Source organism: Ambystoma mexicanum, chromosome 3p (assembly GCF_040938575.1).
Source record: "Ambystoma mexicanum isolate Mex_15411 chromosome 3p, UKY_AmexF1_1, whole genome shotgun sequence".
Classification (NCBI taxonomy): domain Eukaryota; kingdom Metazoa; phylum Chordata; class Amphibia; order Caudata; family Ambystomatidae; genus Ambystoma; species Ambystoma mexicanum.
Genome location: NC_090925.1, coordinates 612,784,835 through 612,810,433, shown reverse-complemented (window position 1 = coordinate 612,810,433; position 25,599 = coordinate 612,784,835). Strand labels below are relative to the sequence as shown.

General features: G+C 48.8%; 1 protein-coding gene across 3 annotated transcripts in view; it reads left to right on the top strand.

Annotated features, from left to right (window-relative positions):
- SLC12A5 (solute carrier family 12 member 5) overlaps nt 1–25,599 on the top strand; it is a 1,549,598-nt gene that overhangs the window by 1,131,210 nt on the left and 392,789 nt on the right. For all 3 annotated transcript variants that reach the window (XM_069651368.1, XM_069651367.1, XM_069651369.1), the window contains exon 7: nt 20,007–20,248. In XM_069651368.1, the coding sequence (XP_069507469.1) occupies nt 20,007–20,248 (242 nt within the window). The remainder of the gene's footprint in view (nt 1–20,006; nt 20,249–25,599) is intronic.

The window sequence follows — 25,599 nt, the reverse complement described above, 5'->3', positions numbered from 1 at the left end:
GACACATTTTGGGTTAAACTACAGCTTGCACCTGCTCACTGCAGTTGATGGATGCTCTGTCTATCATTACTTCATAATCAATCCGAGTCAGACACAATAAGTGCCGGGGCTCAGAAATAAGTCCCAGGGCTGAGCCCTGGCAAACACACCCACAAATTAAGCTCTGTAGGCACATTAGCATTTCACATATGAGACAGTTATCTGAGGATGATCGGGGGCCTAAGGGACGCGGGGAGCAGGGACTCATGAAACCCACCCTAGGAGAACAACATCGCAAACATCCAAAGATCATCATCTCCTATTCCATAAGGACAATTCATAACTTCGGCCTAGACTGGAGTTTTTTTTATTCTTTCCTAGAAATCCTGAAAAGGAATCTCAAGTTATGGAAAAACAGGCCTGATTCTTAAACCTAAAAACCAAAAAAGGGTGGACATGTCTGGGAGGTACAGAAAGAGACTATGTATAGGGTGCCGGAGTAGCGACGGGAGAATAAATGCCACAGTGCTTTGGTGATCAGTGTATTGCAGAATGTGAGACATTCATCATTCTGAAACCCTTAAAGTCAATTTTTCTTACGCAAATGCAGATCTCATTATAAGAACCATCAAGTAAGAATACATCTAAGATGTACTAAGATGCATCTGTCATACCAAGCCATCATGTGACACAGAGTGGGTGTGTCCCTGAAATATGGATAAGGAAAGGATCAAATACCTCACAGTAGATAATCCTATGGGAAATTGAAGAAAAATGGCTAACATTGGCCAAACAGAAGCCTGACTGGTGTGCACTCTACAGAAACCAGGCCATACCTCTCCATTCTAATAAGAATCTGTCATTAGAAAGTATTACTATTTATTTATTTATTTATGATTTATGAAGTGCGAACTATGGCCCGAAGGCATCAAGGCACACTTGTGACTGTTTGCACAGAGGTGCCCAGTGCAACATCGGCGCTACGCTTTTGCATATTGTGTGTGCAGACACACCGTGGCTAGGAGTACATCTTGTGTTTGTACTTTCAGCCATGCATGCGGCCAAATATGCATCACACAAGACTAACACAAACAATCCTCTCACCTACAGCAGAGTCAAAAGGGACTGGGTTTCCTCAGCAGCACAGAAATACAACACCAGTTGCAGAACAGCAACTGCCCAGCCCTCTACTCCAATAGCAGGTGAAAGGTCACCCTTCTCTAGGAATGTAGTGGGAACAGAAAAAAGACGTGCCTCCAGAAATACAGTTCATTGTATTTGGAGTTGGGCCTTGAGATGGCGTCTTCCGAAATCTCACGCGGCCCTCTCATACTTTTCCAGGGCCATAGTTATAGAAAACTCACACAAAGTGTCAAAGTGAACATGAGTGCTTAGAAGTCCAACAAAACAGGGGTGGGGTTCATTGGGGATATCAATAAATATACTCTAGGGGTGTCCTTATCTCTCTGGGCCCCCTGCCTAGAACGTCTGCAAAATCTGCTCACATAATTTCAAATATAAGTGCACACTTAAATTTTGAACCCAAGTTTTCAAACATACATTAGGCTGAAATTGGCACAAAGTGTATGCAGATTTTGTGGGCAGACACATGATGTTCAGGAGTGCAGCTTGTGTCTGTACATGAACCCATGCATAAAGCCACATATTCACCCCCCATAAGCAGCACAAACGCGCATCTAACCACGAGTACAGCCAAAGAGGTGTGCCCTTCCTGTGTCCCCCAATAGAAGTATCCGTCGCATATTCCCTCTGAATGTGGGGGACACAGCCATGACTGAGGGGTTAACCCTCTGGCCCCTCGCTTGATTGAACTATCTAGGCGACTTAAGAAAGAGTTGGACATAGTCACCACGAGTAATACCTTGAAAGATTTAAAACACACAACTGAGCTTGCAGTGTTAGAGAGGGGCTCTGCACCATAGGTTTACTGTTGCTAGGCTTAATCCTCTGTTAGCCAACAAACAATTCTGATCAGTGCTGTGGCTGCCCCAAATTGCAACTAACCAAGGAAGCCCTGAAGCCCCTGTAGTATATCCATTTGTAAGCATATCGACAATGTCCCGGGAGGATAGCTTAGTGGCAATGTGCTCGCCTTGGAAGCAAGACGACACGAAGCAACACAGGTTCGATCCATGGGTCCACGCTTAGAAACCTTTGGGTATTTAAGCACGTTATAAATATGCATCTAAGACAACAACAAACAATTCTGTAAGAGCGCCTCGACGCCCCCGGGCTGTGTGAATGCTTTAAAAATGCAAATAAATAAAATGTTGCGGTCAAGCTAGAGACCATGCAGAGCAGGGTGCGCAAAGGAATGACTACTCAAGAGCTGACTCAAATGCGAGGCCAGTGTGACCATGAGCAATAAGATGCCTTGCGCTTCTTTAGGAAGGATGACTATCCACACAATTGATTGGGTGAAAACCACTTGTTTTTTATTATTATAAAGCAGACATGTAGTCTTTTGTGGTCAGCTGACACGTGTTTCGACCTCTGGGGTCCTTTTCAAGGCTAGTGTATTTTGTTGATGTGTAAACATGAGCCTGTGTTTTTTCTACTCCTATATTAAGACAAAGTGAGTTGTCCACGTCATCTAATCCCACACCCTACAAGTGTGGCTCTTTTGATGACTGAAATGGCATTACACGCATACCACAGGTTAAAGAAACAGTGCCCTCTTTTCAAAATAATAGAACAGAAAGTGAGGGGGTCGTGCCTAGGAATATCCATCACCACTCAGTGATGCAGGTCATCTCAGGCGAGCCTGGTGACTGGAGACTGAAAACTGCATCCACCTCGACTGGCCAAAGTCGACGCCAGAGCTGTTGCATCTGCTTCCAGTGTGGCTAGCAAAGACCTGCAGAGCTGCTGCACCAGCTTGTCCTGCGACTACCGTGGAAATGCTGGGCCACATTTACAGGGTGTCTTATGCTGCTTCTCAAGGAGGGATGAAGTCAGGCCACCAACTCTCTCATCGGAGGTCTATGGTGATCCAAATCCGGAGTTGAAAATGGTTACCACACTTCTCCTGGCACCTCAAGCCAAAACGGTTGGCTTTGTCATTGCTTATTTTTAACAAGACTTCACTGAATGCAATAGATGTAAATTAAGTGGCTGGAGGCACACTTGGTAAAGACATATATATTACACCAGTGGCCATTTAGAGCTTCAATTAAGCCATTAACTCACAGCAGATTGCTTAGAAAATACACTTGCAGTCGAAGGTTTAACATACTGCTTCATTAGAACTAGCACAAAGAGATCCCAGGAGAATTTGTTTTGGGTAGGAAAGGGACATGTGGTCGGTGGGAATGGTCATGCGTATTAGCATGGCCACGGGGAGTCAATGGGTGGGTACATGTCATCTCCCTCCTACCAGTACATGAATGTAATAGTTTTGACTTTTAGGTGGCGCTTAAGCACCTCCTAATAGCCCTAACTAACACAGCCTGAGGTCTATGTCTTGCAGAAATTAACAGCTACATCTCCCCTAAATTGCACCCTCTTGTCCCATGATATATACAAGTGGGGGGACTGCATACAGGAGGGGATGTCTCAGAATGTGTGAGGGAGTGCCAGGGCACCAGGACATCAGCCACCTTGACAAAGGATAAATAGAGACGAAAGTGGTTTAGGGAAGTGACTTTGCAAGGATTTCAAAGCCAAATCGCTTCACAGAACAACAATAATACAATAAGCATAAACAGCAAAAAAAAAAGGTAAAGTTAGCTAGATAGCCTCCAGCACTCTCCAGCACTACGTCTGAGTCAGAGGAAAGGGACACACTGGGCATTTGCTTCATACCCAGGATAGGGGGATGGGCTTCACAATGTTCTCTTTTGTTCAGTTTAAAGGATTGCCAGTTTCCTTGACATGGCTTACTCTCGTATAATAAGAACTGTGATGTGTAGAAGAGAAAGTGGTAATGCAGCTACCTACACCCCGTATATAAACCGAGATTGGAAAAAGAACCACCCTGACAACCAAGCATCTAACTACAATGATCTGGTACAACCTAATGGAACTCCTCAACGATAGGACAGAGGACACACCTGCACAATAGGAAAAAAACAGGCCAGCCCAACAGAGAGCCAAAGGACTGACAAACCCCCAGCCCCCAGCAACACAACAGAAATAACACCTAACAAAAAACAAGCCAAGTCGCACACACTACACTGCAGTCTACTCAACGTACGATCTATGGTAAAGCACAAAAGATAAATTTACAACATCCTAAGAGAAGGCAGCACAAACGCTCTATTCTTCACAGAAACATGGCTCTCAGGCAACTACAAAGTAGTAGCCCATGAAGCCTTACCGGACAACTACACACTATTGCAATCTAACAGAGAACCTGGAAGAGGAGGAGGAATCCCTTTAGCACACAAAACTCACATCAGCTCCTCATCACTACCCTAAACAGATATAGAAGTCAGGGGTCAAGTCCGACCCATCAACAAATGCAATCGGATGTGACGTCACCAGAAATTAGCGTATCAAGGAAAAATATGCACATTTGATTAAATTGGCTTTGTATAACTACCTAAATTGCACAGGACGAATGGCATTTGCCTTTCATAAAATCAACACACACAAAACCTAGAGAGGATATGTTCTTCTAATAGTGTTTTTGAAAACGATAAAAGGTGTGCATGTTTTAAACTCCAAGAACCAATGCAAATGTTTTCTCAGGAACTTGCAGTTCCAAAATGGGACATTTCACCTTTAGTTGTTTGTTATTTTTCATCAGGTTATGTGGTGCAGTGGTAAAGTGCCCAGCTTGCAAAGCTGAGAAGTACACGGTTTGATCTGTGACGTCCGCTTTAATTCACAAATTCAAAGAGGAGATTCAATGTTTCTCATTTTAGCTGGGGGGACAGAGTCCACCCTCTGAAAAAAGTGGGTGGACTCCGTCCCCCCGTGTGTACCCTCGACTTGAGCCCTGTAATTGAAGACTGCAAATCACTCCTAGTCAACCGAAAGCTCCACGACCAATACAGCTTACTCTTCCTTCTTCTGATATACAGACTGCTCATCTATAACCATAACTTCACTGCAAAACTCACCGATGCTATATCTAACCTTTCCACAAATCACGATAAAATAAATGTTCTGGAAGACTTCAACATCTGGTTCGAAAGAGAAAATTAAACTACAACAAACTCTCTCAATGCCATACTGGAAACGCTTCATCTCAAACAAATAGTGAAAGGACCCACTCACAGAGCAGGACATACACTAGATGCAGGGATGAATGGTCAACGGCTGCCCTACCAGTACCAATCGTATGAAGGGCCCATCATATGATCCTTTCACCATTGAAATCCCGAGCCGCACTATGCCCACAAACACAACACTCCCGGCGACAAACAAAAGAAACTAGAAAAGACTTAACCATGAAACTTTAACACAACTATTAGAAATTACCAAACCAGACACTTCCCACCTAAACGAAATAACACCAGACACTTTTGAAGAGAATCTTCACACTTGGATCACAGGTGCGTTAGACCAACTAACACCCTTAAAATCCTTCAAACCCACACCAAAAAAAGTCACTGCAAGATGGTTCACAAACTAGAAAATCGATGAGGAAGCACTATAACCAGAGGGACAAAATCAACTACCAACAAAAAATGCAGCTATACATATCAAGAGTCCTGAAATCCAAGAAAGCATACTGTACCCCGAGAATCCAATTGGTAATAAATCCACACAAAAAAAATGTTTTGAATTATCAAGGAAATAAAAAACCCAACTTCATGCACCAACAGCATTGTACCCTCGCAAACCCTATGCAACAGCATCAGGGCCCACCTAAGTGCAAAAATATAAGCAATACAACAGGCCATCAACACATCTCGCAGGACAACAAACAAGAACGTCCCAGGAAGCAGCACCCCAGCAATCAACACAACACTCAATGAATTTGCATCGATAAGTGAGGAAATCTTCGAAAAACTATTAAAAGTTACCAACATAGCCAAATCTCCCAGCGACCGATGCCCACCAGACATCTAACAAAAGCTACTCACCCACAAAGCACTAGCCCTCTACATCCGACTAATAATTAATGTATCCCTAAAGACAGGAACAGTACCAAAGTTATTCAAATCAGAATACATCAAACCTCTCCTAAAAGATGAGATGGGAAATACAGATGACCCTACTAACTACAGACCCATATCAAACCTACCGTTCCCAATGAAAATCTTGGAAAACCACATATAAAAAGAACTACTAAATCATGTAAAAAGTGACAGAATACATGACCAACCACGGGTTGGCTTCAGGGAAATTAGCAGAACAGAATTAGTACTCCTCTTCATATGGAATGGCCGATAAATTAATGCGGACAACAACACCCAATCGCCCCTAATACTACTGGACATATCAGCTGCCTTCGATATGGTCAAACACACAATTCTAATCAAGAGGCTGGAGAAATCCAGTATTCAAAGCTCTGAACTAATATGGCTGAAATCTTTCCTCACTTACCAAACTGAAAGAACCCACATTCCACCATTTAAATCAAACACAAAAAAAATCAGCTGACGTCGAACACATGGATCAAGCCTCTGCCCACTTTTCTTCAACATTTATATGACAACCCTAATAAAGCCCATTCAAACCCATGGACTGACGGCCTGCAACTACAGAGATGACACCCAACTCATCTTCAAGCTAACTAACAACCATGACAAAATCCTCAATAAATGCCTCACCGACATAAAGACCTGGATGACAAACACCAACCTCAAACGAAACCCAACCAAAACACAAATAATGATCGCCCCACAAAAAGACAGTGCAACACAGACATCCTTCACCTGGCCCCCGAGCATGTGAACACAACTGGAGATGTCAATAGTGATAAAATATCTTGGAATCCTCATGGACAATGGTCTTACCTTGGAACCACAAGTCAACGCAATAGCAAAAAAAGGTCTACCTCCTCCAATTCATAAGAAGGATCCAAATGTACCTTAATTTCACACACAGAACCCTTGCAATCATCTCCTTGGTATTGTCTCGGATAGACTATGCAAATAGTCTCTACCTACGAATGCCCAAACCCTTCACCAATAAACTACAATGCATCCAAAATACTCCAGCAACACTACTCCTGAGACTAAATAGAAGAGAACACATCACACCGGCCCTAAGAATTCTAAACTGGCTACCAGTAAAGGAACACATCAACTTCAAGGCCCTTCACATTGCCCATAAATCATTATACGGACCAGGAGCCAAATTCATCCAAGCAAAAATAAACCGATACCAACTGAGAAGAACATAAGATCTAGCACTGACCACCAAAGAGAAACAAGACACTACGAGAAAAGAAAATTCAGAGGAACATCCTTGTCCTATCTGATAGCCCAATTCTGAAATTCGATCCCGAAGGAAATAAGAACGGCGAAAGACCACTTAACTTTCATGAAAGAACAACAAATCTGGCTATTCAACTTGCAGAGATAAACATAGATCAACTATACAACAACCACCCTCATGAGGGATCCACCCAACCCATACAACGCCTGCTGCTTCAAACCATAGGGTGGAAACAAGGAATTAAGGCATTAAGCTCATTATAAAACAACAATTGTATAAGATACAAGATAGGATTTATGCACTTTCATCCGAGACCTGAGTGTATCCTAGGGTGAATGGTTGAGTACTGGTGGGATGGGCACACACTTTATTAATCTCATATAACAGAGATCAATGAGGTTGACATTAATAACTATTAGTACATGGTGGTGGGCTGTTTGCGACATCCCAGCCAATCAGGAGGCTTGGAACAGGAGTTTTACCAAATGGTAAAACCTCTGTTCCGAGCCTACCCGGAGAGGCAGGCCGCCATCTTCCCCCACCGTGACGAGGTAAGTGTGCCCCTTTGCTTCCCCTTTTCTATATATTTAACACCCCGCCCAACTTACCTGGCGCTCCTTTGTCCTTTGCCGGTGCCGGGAACACTTGGTGTTTCTGGCACATCCCAGACGCAGCAATGTCCTGCATGGAAAGGGAGAAGGGACTACGTGTAGTTCCCTTCTCCCTCATCCATGCCGGCCATCTTGTTTTGTAGTTTTTCTTTTAAGTTGAGAAATGGCAAATACGTTGTTTCTCAACTTAAGAAAACCCCATTAGTATCCCAATGCAACGTGATGGGATACTAATAGCAATAAACCCCTATGTGCAGGGGCGTTACCAAGGCAGGTAATGCCCCAGGCTAAAGTTAAAACCCTCTCTTTGCTTGGGCGTCTAACTTACCCGCCCATCGGAGTTTATTGCTTAATTAGCACACAGAGATTGTTATTGACCTCCCCTCAGCCAGCCATTCAGAATGTTCAGAGTGCAGTCAGTTATTACTGCTATTGAAGAAAATACTCAAGAAGATACTTCCTCTACAAAAGCAGCTTTTTTTGTTGCAACATCCTATTTGACACAATAAAGAGGAAGCTAAAAGATGGGAAAATGCTTTAACATTCTTATGTAGAAATATTTTACTTTTGCATGCAACCTAATGAATGCTTATGTTGAACTCACTCCAGAATTACAAAGTTTGCAATTGAAATGGTTAACTTGTGAAGACAACCTTATTTAAATACAGCACAACATAAAAACACATTTAATTTACTAACTCAATTTGCCTATTTACTTTACTCACTATAAGTACAAGGCAGAGTTGTGGTTTTGGCCGCCCAGGCAATCAGGAGGCTCAGAATAGGGGTTTTACGACAAGGTAAAATCCCGCTCCAAGCCTCCTTTTAGCTGGAGGCTGGCCTCTTCTCCTGCCATGGTCGAGGTAAATGCACCCAGTGCTCCCCCGCATCGCCTTCCCACCAACCCACACACCCCTTTTTGACATATTTAACTCTCCCCCACCCCGCCCCACTTACCTGACGCTCCATTGTCCCTCGCTGGTGCTGGGAACAGTGTTTCTGGCTCATCCCTGATGCAGCAATTGCCGCCATGGAAATTGAGGAGGGACTACATGTAAGTTCTTTTCTCCCTCATCCCTCACGGCCATCTTGTTTTGTAGGTTTTTTTACGTTGAGAAACAGTAAGCATGTTGTTTCTCAACTTTAAAAAAAACACTATTAGTATCCCAGTACAATGTGTCGGGACACTAATAACAATTAACACCTCTGGGCATGGGCATTACTGGGGCAGGCAATGACCCGGGCTAAAGTTAAAGCCCTTGGTTCCCCGGGCTTCTAACTGGCACGGGGCATTACCGGGCCCGGTACTGCCACCCACGTCGTGATTTGTTGCTTAATTAAATCAACGTTTTTATTTCACCACAAAAACTCCGAAACATGTATTGCTATTACCACTAAGTGCTGATAGTCTTAATAAGCATTGGGAGGGGTCATTATCACTTGGGAAAAACACACTTCCCCAATTTATGGCCCTATGGTTGGCCTCAGGACATAACTTAGTGGCTGGTTATTTTCCCGCGATAATAAATGTGATTTTGTTCAATTACCTGCAAAACTGCCATTGTGTGTGGTGCAGTGGGACCAGACGACTCCATGTCACCAACATAGAACTTGTCCAGTCCTTTGCTATCATTTAACAAACAATTGCATTCTGGGAGTGGAAGCCTTGGTTAATTATAATTAAATAATTTAGACTTGAGCACCAAATATAAAATGTTTGTAAAAGGAAAACCCAGTAGTGGTAAGGCAGTGTCGCTGAGAACCAGTGTCTCTTCCTAGGGAAAGCCACTGTGTTTTCTGATGAACCCTCTAGAGACGTCTGTTCATGCATAAATGCATTTTGGGTAAGTTTTAGGGGGTAATTCATAGAAATCAGCGCACAAGTGGCGCACGCGGCTGGCGCACAGTGTGCGCGTGCGAATCCCTGCGCCAGCCGCGTGCGCCAAAACCCATTTCCGCGCACAGCGTATTCATGGATTCCATCCACCAAAACCAGCCGTGGCGCACAGTGGCGCAGCGACCTTGCAGCAGCGCCAGTTACGCCCCCAAGAACGCCTTCTGCGCAGGGAAAAGCCATCAAAATCCCCAATCCAGCGCAAAGGGCTGCGCTAACCCTGTACCAGCACGGCAAGCGGGCTACGTGTATTTCAGGGGTTCACGTGAAGTTTCTCACGCGATCGGGCCTGGGGGAGCGTGCTACGTGTATTTCAGGGGTTCGCGTGAAGTTTCTCACGCGATCGGCCTAGGGGAGCGGGCTACGTGTATTTCAGGGGTTCGCGTGAACTTTTTCACGCGATCGGGCCTGCGGGAGGGGGCTACGTGTATTTCAGGGGTTCGCGTGAACTTTTTCACGCGATCGGGCCTGGGGGAGCGGGCTACGTGTATTTCAGGGGTTCGCGTGAACTTTTTCACGCGATCGGGCCTGGGGGAGCGGGCTACGTGTATTTCAGGGGTTCGCGGGAACTTTTCCACGCGATCGGGCCTGGGGGAGCGGGCTACGTGTATTTCAGGGGTTCGCGTGAACTTTTTCACCCGATCGGGCCTGGGGGAGCGGGCTACGTGTATTTCAGGGGTTCGCGTGAACTTTTCCACGCGATCGGGCCTGGGGGAGCGGGCTACGTGTATTTCAGGGGTTCGGGTGAAGTTACTCACGCGATCGGGCCTGGGGGAGCGGGCTACGTGTATTTCAGGGGTTCGCGTGAAGTTTCTCACGCAATCGGGCCTGGGGGAGCGGGCTACGTGTATGCCAGGGGTGCGTGAGAAGTTCCACACGCGAATAGCCTGGGCGCGTGTATTTCAGGGGTGCGCGGGAAGTTTTACACGCGATTTCAGCAGGGTACGTGTATTTCAGGGGTGCGTGGGAAGTTCCACACGCGAATAGCCTGGGCGCGTGTATTTCAGGGGTGCGCGGGAAGTTTTACACGCGATTTCAGCAGGGTACGTGTATTTCAGGGGTGCGCGTGAAGTTCCACACGCGAATAGCCTGGGCGCGTGTATTTCATGGGTGCGCGGGAAGTTTTACACGCGATTTCAGCAGGGTACGTGTATTTCAGGGGTGCGCGGGAAGTTCCACACGCGAATAGCCTGGGCGTGTGTATTTCAGGGGTGCGCGGGAAGTTTTACACGCGATTTCAGCAGGGTACGTGTATTTCAGGGGTGCGCGGGAAGTTCCACACGCGAATAGCCTGGGCGCGTGTATTTCATGGGTGCGCGGGAAGTTTTACACGCGATTTCAGCAGGGTATGTGTATTTCAGGGGTGCGCGGGAAGTTCCACACGCGAATAGCCTGGGCGCGTGTATTTCAGGGGTGCGCGGGAAGTTCCACACGCGAATAGCCTGGGCGCGTGTATTTCAGGGGTGCGCGGGAAGTTTTACACGCGATTTCAGCAGGGTACGTGTATTTCAGGGGTGCGCGGGAAGTTTTACACGCGATTTCAGCAGGGTACGTGTATTTCAGGGGTGCGCGGGAAGTTCCACACGCGAATAGCCTGGGCGCGTGTATTTCAGGGGTGCGTGGGAAGTTTTACACGCGATTTCAGCAGGGTACGTGTATTTCAGGGGTGCCGGGGAGTCCTACATGTGATTTGACAGTGTGGGTCCTCCCAGGTGTTCCCTGTACACCCTCCACGGCCCCTGCAGGCAGCCCACACCACAGGGGACTACCCTGCATCCCTGGTCATGTCCCGCAGGCAGCCCACCCAACATGGGCATGCCCCCCAGCAAAGGCACATGTCTCCTTGAACTAATGAACACCAACTCATGTCCCCCACCACCCCCACCCCCCAGCACTGTGGGGCACCTGCCAGCAGGCCCCCACCCATGTCCAACTCATGTCCCCCACCACCCCCACCCCCCAGCACTGTGGGGCACCTGCCAGCAGGCCCCCACCCATGTCCAACTCATGTCCCCCACCACCCCCACCCCCCAGCACTGTGGGGCACCTGCCAGCAGGCCCCCACCCATGTCCAACTCATGTCCCCCACCACCCCCACCCCCCAGCACTGTGGGGCACCTGCCAGCAGGCCCCCACCCATGTCCAACTCATGTCCCCCACCACCCCCACCCCCCAGCACTGTGGGGCACCTGCCAGCAGGCCCCCACCCATGTCCAACTCATGTCCCCCACCACCCCCACCCCCCAGCACTGTGGGGCACCTGCCAGCAGGCCCCCACCCATGTCCAACTCATGTCCCCCACCACCCCCACCCCCCAGCACTGTGGGGCACCCTCCACCAGGCCCTCGCCCATGTCCCATCCATGCCCCCCTGCACCTGGGTCCCAACAATCCCCAATCATCTCCGTAATGGCCATCCTCCCCTGCCAAAAGGCCCAACCAACTATCACATCCACCCACATATCAAAGGCAATTACATGTTACACACCCAATGTAAATAATGCAAATGAACACATGTCTGTCACACACAATGGCTGCAAGTGAATGTTAAAACACCCAACATGACATGCATGAAAGTAATGAGATGATACGACACATTGAAGGATGAAAATAAAAATGTATTGAAAATCAACTAGAATGGAAATGAAATTAGAAAAACCACAAAGCAAAACAACAAGAAGAAGATGAATGTCCATGAAAAAAATCAAAAAAATCAAAAAATCCATAGAAGAACTATTTACAGGACAATCCCGGGTCCATGAGCCCAACCAAATGAAACCTAACTATGTCAACTAACTAAAAACTGAACTATATACAAAAAAGTGGCGCATTGTCCAATCGCAACCAAATAAAAAAAAAATAATTAAAAGGAAACCTACCACTAACTATATAACTATATACAATGGCAGCTGGCAAGTCCTGCGGCTCACTCTGTGATATTGCCGGCCAGGGCATCATCGAACTCCATGTCGATGTCCTGGAGGCGGGACTTTGTCCTGGCCCCGAGGTCTCGCAGGGATAACCCCATGTTCACCTCAAACTCCCTGCGAGCTTCCTCGAGGCACTCAGCCCGCCTCAATGCCCGACGCATGGAGAACTCCGCCCTGACCATGGTGAGCCGCTCCTCTTCCGCCCGCTGCCGCTCCGCACCTATCCGCTGGACCAACTGCTCCCACACGGAAGACACTACCATCCCAGGGTTCTCCTGCCCTCCGGCCGATGCCTGCCCCTCTGATCTTGATGGCCCCGAGCCATGATGCCTCCCACGTCGAGCCTGCTGCTGCCTCCGACGCCACTGCCTCTGCCAGCACGACGGCATTCAGGATGATGGAAACCACCGACGCCGTCGTGCACGTGCCCTGCCCGATGATGCCGTCACATCCTCCATCTGCTGGGGTCCAGTTGCTGTGTTGTCCACCCCTGCTGGACCTCTGACTCCCGACTGTGGCAGGGATGGGATCCCCACCGAGCTGGCTGCATTGGTCAGGGCAGGTCCACAGGGGGCCCTGGTGGCATCTGGGCCGGAAGACGGCAAGGAGAACGACTGGCGTATAGTCTCCACAGAGGAGGCGAGGCCCGCCAGATTGGCCGACACATGCAGGAAACCCCCGAACATGGCCGATCCCAATTGGGCCACGTCGGCACGGTGCTCTTCGTGATGACGTGCGTGCTCCTCCTGGGAAGCACGCACGGCATCACGAATCACAGCCGTGCGCATCGCGACCCCAATCAGGACCTTCTCCACACGGCCAGGGGTCCCCTCGTCCGCAGGTGGAGGGGAGTCAGATGACATGGACATCCCCTCTACCTGCGGACGGGCCTGGGACGGGGCATCCCTGCTGGTGCAAGGTGGTGCACCCACAGGTTCAGGGACAGCGACATGCACAGGCCCCTCCACGGTGACCTGTGCTGCCTCCTGCCCCTGCCCCTGGACTGCACCACTTGCACCAGCAGGGATGCCCCCACCAGGCCCCATGTGCGCCTCAGTGGCGGCCTCCTCCTCCTCTGTGGAAACCACCAACCTGGATGGCTCCTCGCCGTCTACCGCCGTAGCAGGCCCCTGTGGGGGCTCACCCACCCCTTCCGCTGCAGCCGTGGGGGCATCCCCGCCGCCTTGCTCCACAGCGCCGTCTCCGCCCTTTCCTTCACTAGCCGCTGCGTAGAGGGAGACATAGAACACAAGCATCAGGGTACTGTACAATGGTCCCCTAGACAGGAAGCAATAGCAGATGAGTGCCACTGTCAAAGTACACTTCCATCATGTCACACCACAACACATGTGTCAGTCCAGGCAAAACACACACAGTGACAGTCATGGTGCGTGCCAGGGACATTTCAATGCATGTCCAATGGACTCTCGAATCATACAATGTAATGGGACTCACATGCATCATGGGTCATGCCTATCACATGCACACACTTCACCTCAGTCACATCCATCTGGCCCCGTACACCCCAATCACAGTGCATACAAGGATGACTAGGCTGCATCAGTGAATCTGTACATTGTCACAGACATGTGTCATGCATCCATGGCACTCACAAGTCACAGACACGCAGGTCAGGCACACACACATGGATACCACATATGTATCTGGCATCAGCACCCATCCCTCGCCCCCACCCATGTCCAGGAACAGAGACTGCCATGCTCTCATGTGTGCAATCTGCACAGGGCTCCCCATGTCGCATTCAAACACATGCAACAACCGTGCGGTTCACACATTACAGGTCGCACATGCATTCCCATGATGTCCCTGCACACATACATGCGTACATGGCCTATGTCACACATGCAGGCAAGTATCAGACAACCAGCACACTGCAACATGCCCTGTCTCACACAGCAATGCTTGGCCACTTACCGCTCAACTCCAGACGGGTCTCCCTCTCAAGGACCTGGGCGTGGAGCGCTGGGTGTGCGCGTTCCAGGACCCTCAACTGGATGGTACTCATGCGGCCCCGGCCCCCCTCCACAAGGCGCCGGGCCTTCATGAGGGTCCTGGACCTCAAGTCCTCCCAGCGCTTCTTGACCTTCTGGATGGTGCGGGTTGCCACCCCCTCCGCGTTGATGGCAACCACACAGTCAGCCCAGATCCTCTCCAGTCCTACCCTGTTGGTGCGGGACGATCCGAAGAGGGCATCATACTGCCCCAGGACTTGCTCCACCAGGACACCAACTTCGGTGGCAGTGAAGCTGGTGCCCCTCTGCCTCTCTGGCCGGGGGTTGCCACTGGGGTCAGATGTGGATGTGCCCGACATGGCAACCCCAGGGGCAGGAGTGGGTGGGCAACTGGGTCCTGGGGCTGGGCTGTGGAGCGATGTTATTCGAGTCGGGAGTCTTCTGTACCAGCAGGGGTGGACACAGCAACTGGACCCCTGCAGATGGCTGATGTGCAGGCACCAAATGGCAGGGCACGGTGGCAGCAGGCAGGCAGGCAGGCAGGCAGCAGCAGATGGCACGTGGGAGGCTGCTCGGGGCACTGGGGGGCAGTGATTCGGCCTTCTGGGCAGGAGCGTGGTCTTCCGTGTGTTTTCGCGTGGCCAGCTTGATGCGGAGTGATTTGGCACGTGAAAATCCTGCACGTCAGCGTGAAAATCGAGGAAAGGTCCTTAGCGCGTAAGCGCGTCAGCACGCGTACGCGATTTCATTGGACCAAAGGCCCTTGCAGCGTAAGCGCGTCTGTGACGTTTTGCGCACGGGCGTTGCCCTGGCAGGGCTTGGTGATCCCGCGTGCATTTATGTTCTGTACGTGCTTTTCGTGCGGTGCGTGTGTTTTCCATCCGTTGGGGTTTACACTCTATTACTTCACAGCGGGTGTTGGCTACGCGTTCTTCTACACGCAAGGCAGACGGTGAGTGGTACCCCGCTCCCCCAGGCCCGATCGCGTGAGAAACTTCACGCGAACCCCTGAAATACACGTACCCCGCTCCCCCAGGCCCGATCGCGTGAGAAACTTCACGCGAACCCCTGAAATACACGTAGCCCGCTCCCCCAGGCCCGATCGCGTGAGAAAGTTCACGCGAACCCCTGAAATACACGTAGCCCGCTCCCCCAGGCCCGATCGCGTGAGGAACTTCACGCGAACCCCTGAAATACACGTAGTCCGCTCCCCCAGGCCCGATCGCGTGAGAAACTTCACGCGAACCCCTGAAATACACGTACCCCGCTCCCCCAGGCCCGATCGCGTGAGAAACTTCACGCGAACCCCTGAAATACACGTACCCCGCTCCCCCAGGCCCGATCGCGTGAGAAAGTTCACGCGAACCCCTGAAATACACGTAGCCCGCTCCCCCAGGCCCGATCGCGTGAGAAACTTCACGCGAACCCCTGAAATACACGTACCCCGCTCCCCCACGCCCGATCGCGTGAGAAACTTCACGCGAACCCCTGAAATACACGTAGCCCGCTCCCCCAGGCCCGATCGCGCGAGTAACTTCACGCGAACCCCTGAAATACACGTAGCCCGCTCCCCCAGGCCCGATCGCGCGAGAAAGTTCACGCGAACCCCTGAAATACACGTAGCCCGCTCCCCCAGGCCCGATCGCGCGAGAAACTTCACGCGAACCCCTGAAATACACGTAGCCCGCTCCCCCAGGCCCGATCGCGCGAGAAACTTCACGCGAACCCCTGAAATACACGTAGCCCGCTCCCCCAGGCCCGATCGCGTGAGAAAGTTCACGCGAACCCCTGAAATACACGTAGCCCGATCCCCCAGGCCCGATCGCGTGAGGAACTTCACGCGAACCCCTGAAATACACGTAGCCCGCTCCCCCAGGCCCGATCGCGTGAGAAAGTTCACGCGAACCCCTGAAATACACGTAGCCCGCTCCCCCAGGCCCGATCGCGTGAGAAAGTTCACGCGAACCCCTGAAATACACGTAGCCCGCTCCCCCAGGCCCGATCGCGTGAGAAAGTTCACGCGAACCCCTGAAATACATGTAGCACGCTCCCCCAGGCCAGATCGCGTGTGTGACTTCCCGCGAACCCCGGAATACACGTATCCCGCTCAATCGCGTGTGTAACTTCCCGCGCAACCCCGAAATACACGTGCCCCGCTCGCACAATTGCTGTATGTTGCCACTTTTGTAATGCGCAGGGACGCTACCGCCTGCCTTCGTGTGGCGGACGTGTATCGGCTTGTGCGTGTCTTTCGCTGTGCGTGGCTTTGCCCTATTCGATTCCATGAATACGTGTGGTTCGGGTGCGTGTGGGTGTTCCGTCTGCTTCCCTGCAGTACATCCCCAGTTACGGCCTTGTTTTCGCGAGTTGTTCCTCATTCCGCGCGTTACGCCCCGTGTTCCGCCCACTTTCTGGTGTATGCGCCGAGGTTGTGCGCTTTCACTGTGCGCATCGCGCACGTCTTTTGGGATGTTGCAGTGACGTGTGCGCCATGCACGGGTTTGGCGCACATCCCGTGGTAAACACGCGCAGGGACTTCCATGAATCGCACGCGTGCGCGTGCGCCTGTTTTTTTCCGCTTGCGCCTGCTTGCGCCTGCTTGCGCGAAGATTTTCGCCGCACGTTTGTTCCATGAATCGGCCCCTTAGTGTCAGATAAACAGAAAAATTCAGAAAACGAAGTAGTGTGTCATTAATTTTCAAGTGGGGTTTGATTTTACATGCTTATTCACCACTACGTTGAACTTTGAGCTCTAAGATATCTTCATTGCATTGTAAATAACTGATGTTACCATTGTCCAACTAAATGGTACTTAATTTAACTACTGTGTGAGGATAAAAGTCAGAAAGGTCTTTCCAAACTATTGCGCTAAAACTCCTTTTATATTAAACTAGTGTGTAAGACTGTGTACACAGGCCAGGACCACTATATATTTCCTAAGGCAACGGATCCCTCTAGCATTGACAACAGGTGAAGCAGGCAGTCTCTACTATGCATGACTGCATCGGACAAACATGTATCTGGCCTTTTATTATACAGGATGTGTTGAAAAAAGAAGCTCTCAAATCATGTTCTTTAGGTACTGGTATTGTTAGCACATCATTTTTGATTCAGGTACAGTTTATAATGTCATGCCTACAAGTACCAGCATGCCATATGGTGTGAGTAAAACTGAGGGTTTGCGGATAGAAGCTTTTCAATTAAGCAAAATGTCTGGCATCGGCCTGGGCAACCTTCCAGACTATTGCTTTTAGGTCTGCCATGTCAAAAGAGGGCACCCAGATCGCTGTGCCTAGAGACCCACGATGCACCTCACTGATGATGACCAATGAGGGGGAAACATGTCTGTGGTTGCTTGTGGACCCTGCGGAAGAGATGTAACTTAGCAGTAGAAGCTGGACTGTCCCAATTGTGCTGGGCCAAGCCTGATAGGCATATGCTATTTTTCGTCCTGTAAAGGCATGGCAGCCTGGCACACACTGCTCTGTAGGGTTCAGCCAGTGGTTACGATTGATTCAAAATATTCCAGCCAACAGCCTTCAGTTTTGCATTTGAAATATGATGCGAATCTAAAAGCCAAGACTCATTCATTATGTCACACCTGGCATGGGACAACATGTGATCCTGTCCATTGGGTTGTACTGTTTTCAAGATTTAGGCCCCACCCCTAAAAAATGAATTGTGATAAAGGGACATGTTGTAGTCAATTTTACACATAGCCATACAACTTTTTGTTACATACTATGCATAATATTTGCATATCCACAAAAAAGTTATTTTTTGCATCAAATATGGAATGTGTCCCCTGATCAGCCGCCTGTGAGAGGTCTGAACACAGCAGAATGTTAGGTTTGGCCCTCATCAGCCGCCTGTGACAGGTCTGAACACAGCAGAATGTTAGGTTTGGCCCTCAACAGCCGCCTGTGACAGGTCTGAACACAGCAGAATGTTAGGTTTGGCCCTCATCAGCCGCCTGTGACAGGTCTGAACACAGCAGAATGTTAGGTTTGGCCCTCATCAGCCGCCTGTGACAGGTCTGAACACAGCAGAATGTTAGGTTTGGCCCTCATCAGCCGCCTGTGACAGGTCTGAACACAGCAGAATGTTAGGTTTGGCCCTCATCAGCCGCCTGTGACAGGTCTGAACACAGCAGAATGTTAGGTTTGGCCCTCATCAGCCGCCTGTGACAGGTCTGAACACAGCAGAATGTTAGGTTTGGCCCACATCAGCCGCCTGTGACAGGTCTGAACACAGCAGAATGTTAGGTTTGGCCCTCATCAGCCGCCTGTGACAGGTCTGAACACAGCAGAATGTTAGGTTTGGCCCACATCACACAGCAGAATGTTAGGTTTGGCCCACATCAGCCGTCTGTGACAGGTCTGAACACAGCAGAATGTTAGGTTTGGCCCACATCAGCCGCCTGTGACAGGTCTGAACACAGCAGAATGTTAGGTTTGGCCCTCATCAGCCGCCTGTGACAGGTCTGAACACAGCAGAATGTTAGGTTTGGCCCTCATCAGCCGCCTGTGACAGGTCTGAACACAGCAGAATGTTAGGTTTGGCCCTCATCAGCCGCCTGTGACAGGTCTGAACACAGCAGAATGTTAGGTTTGGCCCTCATCAGCCGCCTGTGACAGGTCTGAACACAGCAGAATGTTAGGTTTGGCCCACATCAGCCGCCTGTGACAGGTCTGAACACAGCAGAATGTTAGGTTTGGCCCACATCAGCCGCCTGTGACAGGTCTGAACACAGCAGAATGTTAGGTTTGGCCCACATCACACAGCAGAATGTTAGGTTTGGCCCACATCAGCCGTCTGTGACAGGTCTGAACACAGCAGAATGTTAGGTTTGGCCCACATCAGCCGCCTGTGACAGGTCTGAACACAGCAGAATGTTAGGTTTGGCCCTCATCAGCCGCCTGTGACAGGTCTGAACACAGCAGAATGTTAGGTTTGGCCCACATCACACAGCAGAATGTTAGGTTTGGCCCTCATCAGCCGCCTGTGACAGGTCTGAACACAGCAGAATGTTAGGTTTGGCCCACATCACACAGCAGAATGTTAGGTTTGGCCCTCATCAGCCGCCTGTGACAGGTCTGAACACAGCAGAATGTTAGGTTTGGCCCACGCCTCACATGCCACAACCGGTCTTTGACACTCGTCTTAATTAAGCTTGGATATGTTTTTCGTTAAAGTTAACTTGTTTATTGTAAACTGAAATAAATTGCAAACACACTAACATGTCAGTTGTGGCTTTACCGCAGACATACCTCTTCCCAGCAATGGCCATCTTCAAGGCCGAAGATGCCAGAGGTGAACCCGCGGCCCTACTGAACAACATGCGTGTGTACGGCACATGCGTGCTCAGCTGCATGGCGCTCGTGGTCTTTGTGGGCGTGAAATACGTCAATAAATTCGCGTTGATCTTCTTGGGATGTGTCATCCTCTCTATCCTGGCCATCTATGCTGGTGTCATTAAGTCGGGATTTGACCCTCCGGACTTTCCGTAAGTAAGAGCTTGTAATCATTTCCGTGTCCATTTCCGTGTCTGGTTTCAAGCAGAGACGGAGCACTTTAACCTGGAAGAATACAGCTAGAGAGCAAGTGTTGGTTCGTAAACCCCTAGAGGTTAGTGGATGTTCAAAGTTGTATTTTTTTTGTAATTGTACTATTTTTATTAAGGAGACATGCTTCGTAAACAGAAACAAAATCTGAACAGTCCTGGGGTCAGGTGCCTTATAAAAGAATAAAAACATTGGCTATTTGGGAAATAACCTGGGATTGGGTTGAGGAAGGAAATAGACTGGGGACAAACACAGATAAGGTCATCTTCTCTGATGTGGAGGGGAAATGAGAAGGGTGGGTGGGAGTAATGGCAGCAGAGCAAAGTAGAACTAAGAGGGGTGTTTGTTGAGTGAGAAAGTGGGTGCACCTTCATGGAGAGGGTGTGTATGTGACTCCCTGATTTCCTAAACTAAGCCAATTTACACCAAAGACAAATGAGGGTTTCACAATGTGATCACAAGTATGAATGCTTAGGTTGTTTCTATATATATCCGGTGGAATGTGGATGGGTGATTGTTACGGAATGCCACCTCTGAGGGTGGTAACAGCCTATTTTTTTTCGAATTTAATCAAAAGTCTCTAACCAGTCTCTAGCTTGGCAGGAGACTAGGCATGTGTCTGATAGTCCAGGGTCAGTTGTGGATATTCCCACCACTAGACAGATTGGTACTGAGCTAAGACAGGATGCTTATGGGCCAAGATCTGCACAGCACAGAAGATTCCCCAGGGCCTTTACAGGACTGCTCATCCTATGGGGTCAAGGAGGTGGACACACCGAAAAGGGAACGCACATAGTGGTATGAACCGGCTTATGACACAAACAGGTTCCAAACTTCCAAACCTAATGTTTCAATCAAATGGACTGTCTTGTGGCTCCTCAGTTGCAGGCACTATTTAGATCTAAATCCCCACCTGCTGGACAGGTCCACAAACCAGGGCTTTCTTCATTACCATGAAAGTTTTAAATATGGCTGGATTTCACAAGATCAGGTTTTATCCAACAGCCAGTTTTGGAGAAACTCTTCACTTGAGGCCCTACAAAGAGACACCCAGATCCAAAGTACAGATTAGAGTACCCAGAGGCGAGGGTCGGTTGGCAGGCTCACTTGTCTTGAAAGGGCTCCCATAGGACTCCACTTCACTAGGTGGCATGCGATGACCCTTCTCCTTCAATGCAGTCCACAGACGAGTTCAGCCTCAGGAAGGCTCCTGAAGGCAAGGCAGCATTTGTGAAGTGGAGGAACGGGGCTTGTGTACTCTACTGAGTATGCAAGTCGTGGGGTCTGCTCAAAGCTGGAGGGCAAGAAGGAGCGCAATATCCATTTCCCAATGTTCGAAATGTAGGCAATTCCAATTCTGGTGAAACTCTTCCACTGAGTTGCTTGCTAGTGACACGATTTGACAAGTTCTTATCAGCAGTCGCACATATGTACCGTGAAAATGGAGGTGATGCTAGATGCAGGCATGCAATGAAACTCTGATAATCTGACAGGAAACATGATATTCTAGAAGGGACAAAAGTGAAACTACAGTCACAATGACATCTCATTCAAGCTGTCAGTGAATCTCCAAAAGGCAAATCTTAAAACCTTATGCGCAAAAGCTTCAGGCTTTAGAAAAAAAAAACTTGTCTTTTTGTGGCAAGATCAGCTGTGGCTGCAAGGGGAGGTTAGGCAGGCCCCTTCCCAGAAACACTTTTCGGAGACTGACAGGGATCCGCCCCAGGTAGCCCTGGCTCACTTAAAGCCCTGATTCCTGTCCATATCTATAAAACCACTCCCCCAGCTAGAGAGGCCACACCTCTAAAGTAACACTTCTTAATCCGCACCTGCTAATGATTATTATGCAACCCTTGTCAGGAAACAACAGGATCTTTCAGCACAGATCCTCTTTGAGATAAACAAAGAGAAATGACTGTGGAAGAGTGAGAAAGCGAGAATGGAGCAATTGTGGTCGATCAGACCTGAGTGAACAAATTGTTCCCGCCATCTATCATTCATCACAACCACCTTCGTGTTTCTTGCTCTCCTTACTCCTCCCATGCGCCTGTCAGTCCTTCTTCTGTGCGCCTTTGCACTCTGTATCAGCCTATTTTTCACTGAGGGTCAGCACCTGATCAGGGCCATCTTAAGCATTTTTGGGGCCCTGGGCATGGACATCTTTGCCCCCCCCCCACCAAACCAAAGGTATAAAGTTATCAAGAAATACTGGTGGCAGACTGTGATCATGACCTATAGGTTGTTATGCTGACTCACATAATTCAAATTAAGCATGTTTACTCCCTTCAGGTCCCCTTACCCTCTTCATTCTGGCTCTAATTAGAATGATAAATGATAAACAAGTAGCATTTGAAGGCCAACATTAGCAATCTACGAAGAGGTTACTTTCCAAACCTGACCATTTTTAAAACCAAAATATTACAGAAGGGTGTTACGCAAAATGGGAATGATTCTAGCTTCATTCTTTCCATCATCAAGGGAAGTATATAAGTGCCAGCATACCAATCAATGTGATTTAACAGATTTAATCTAGGTATGTCTTTTGTACTTTTAAGCTTTAAATACTTCCAAAACAATGGCTTGTGAAATTGTCATTCATAAACGTGCAGAAAATCCTTTGATTTTTATACAAAAAACAAAACATGTTTTGTGTCAAATGAGCAGACCTTAAAATATGCTTGCCTGAGGCCTGCAACATCTGGTCCACTCTCTCCTGTCTACCACCCCCTCCACTCAAATGGCATAAATAAGAAGAAAGATGAAGTAATGCGCGAAAAGATGCCACCAGCATGCAAGAAGGCAAACCTCACAGAAGACAGCACAGTAATGCAAGAGATATTAGATGATTTGGCCCGCATCACTGTATCACTGTATCATCTGCTAACAAAGCCAGGATACAAGAATGAACACTTTGGTTCCACAGTCTTGAATTTGTATACCTATTCAACTCTTGGACTTATAGTTTATGCTCATCTTTGGAGGGGATTGGCTAGGTTTTAGAATGCCCCATCTGAACAAACCAATTTCTAGACCTTCACCATACAAATGACATGTTCGCTTTTACAGCAACCCCGATCTGGTGCAGGGACATTGCTGATAATAGCACCTCTTTGATGCAAAACAAAGTACATGTGCAGGTAGGTTTATAAACTTCAGACATAGGAAAGGTTCATCCAGCCTTGCTGGAATGTGCTCTTCTAATCTTTCATATGAACATATATCTCTGCAATTAGGGCTTAGCACACTGAGATAACTTCTGAACCCATTGTGGCACTCGATGTATCAATATGGATTTCAACTTTGGCTATTGCAATGATAATATCATTCCCACAGGAAGGAAAGAATGCTACAGAAGTTGTGCCGTATGGAGCACACAAACTCTATATTCCACAGTGAACACAGAAAGCCTTACATGATTAATTGATCAAGGCAGAATGTACTTGTCAAAACAGACAGGCAATAGGTTTAGGCCTCAGCAGCATGCCATAAAATCTTCTGGCATGTGCTATTTAAGTCTGGTGAACAATAGAATCTTACTTTAGATCAGGCAGCCTTGTGGCGGCCTCCTCCAAGGTGGGGGCCCTGGGCAAGTGCCCCTTTTGCCCTCCCATAAAACGTCTCTGCACCTGATTTGCAAAAAGAATTTCAAAACAAAGGATTGCTGATCCTGTAACACTCTGTATCAAACAGTCGCTATTTCTTCCCTCCAGGGGGAATTACTCCCTTCTCCTGAATCACTGGTTTGATCCTCCGTGTAAGTTCAATCATCAGGAGAATGACTCCCTTCTGCTGATGTCTGGTTCTCAGTGTGTGTTTTCCTCACAGAAAGCCTGTTCCCCTGGATTCTCTTTTCACTTGGTTTCACGATTCCACAATGCCAGGGAAATGACTCCCTTCCCCTGGCCGTCTGTGACTTTATTCTCACATTTTCACATCCCCAGGGGAATTGCCTCCCTTCCCTTGACCTCTCTTGGCTTTACTTTCACAGTTCAGAACACCAGGGGGAATGACTCCCCTCTGCTGCCCTTTCTTTTCCCCCTAGGTTTCACAGCATTACAGCTCATGTACCAGAAGGGTCCATGACCCAGGCATCCCCACTATGCCCTACTTGGTTCTATGACTTGTTAAATGCTGCCCCAAGGAAGAGGGCTTATCCCTTTCTGCTGCCCTCTGTTGTCGCGGGCCTCGGACCTGTATCTTTCCGTTCTTCAGTTTTGCCACCAAGAAGATGACAACTATCTTCCCCTTGCTCCTTGGTGTTTTGGTCCTAGCCCCTTTTCTCACTTCCCCCAGACTTGGTCTATTCGCCTGCCAAGTACTATGACGAGGAAGATGCCCCCACTCATTTTCATAGAGGCTCTTGTTCCCCTGTGGTTTCCAGCCCCACCAGTCCCTGGTCTTTCTCGCTGTATCTCGGTTGAGCGGGCGTCTCGCATTTGGGTTCATTCTCTTTGCGGACCTGTTGCCTTGCGCTGGGACTGAAGGGGAAATACATACTACTGGTCAGGCAGCAACCCAGGCTGTATGTGCCCTTGGGCTGTATGTGCTCTATACAAATGTAAAAATAAAATAAATAAATAAACCCAGCCCAGGCATTGGGGACAGGCACACCCCAGAGATTGTGGAATGAGATAAAACGCTGAGATTGGAGAGAGAGACCCTTAGAGGGAGGGAGAAACTGTTATGATTGGAGAAATAGAGATACCCCTAGGATTGGGGCAAACACTCATAGAATTCTGGAGATAAATAAAGCTGGTATTTAGGTAAGAAACAAATAAAAGCAATTGATTGTTTGATGAATCTATTGCCGGGCAGGGGAACCTGGAATGTAAGGCTAATGCCTATTACTGGGCAGAGGCTGAGGGATTGTGATGCTTCCACAACACAGTACTTATTTGTGGGCAGTGGCTGCCCTCAGGGAGAACTATTGAGGAACTGGGGAGGGTAATTTTTCTTCTGTGCTGTGCTTGGTTAGTGCTACATCTGTCTCCCAGACACCCCTGATACAGTGAGATTGATGAAAGGATCCAGCCGGCAAATATTAGCAATGAACTCTTCCCCGAACTTCACTGCTTGCGCTCTGTCTCTCCATCACTCTTTCTCTGCAGACTTGTCTCTTAGTCTTTGTCTCCATTTCCTTCTAGCAAATCCTGCTTCCTTTTGTGTCTCCCCCCTCCACTCGCTCTATTTTTCTAAGACCTCTCCTTCTCGTTCTCTCTCTCTCTCTCTCTCTCTCTCTCTCCCTCCCTCTTTCTCGCTCCATCTCTTCCTCTTACTCTCTCTTACTCTCACT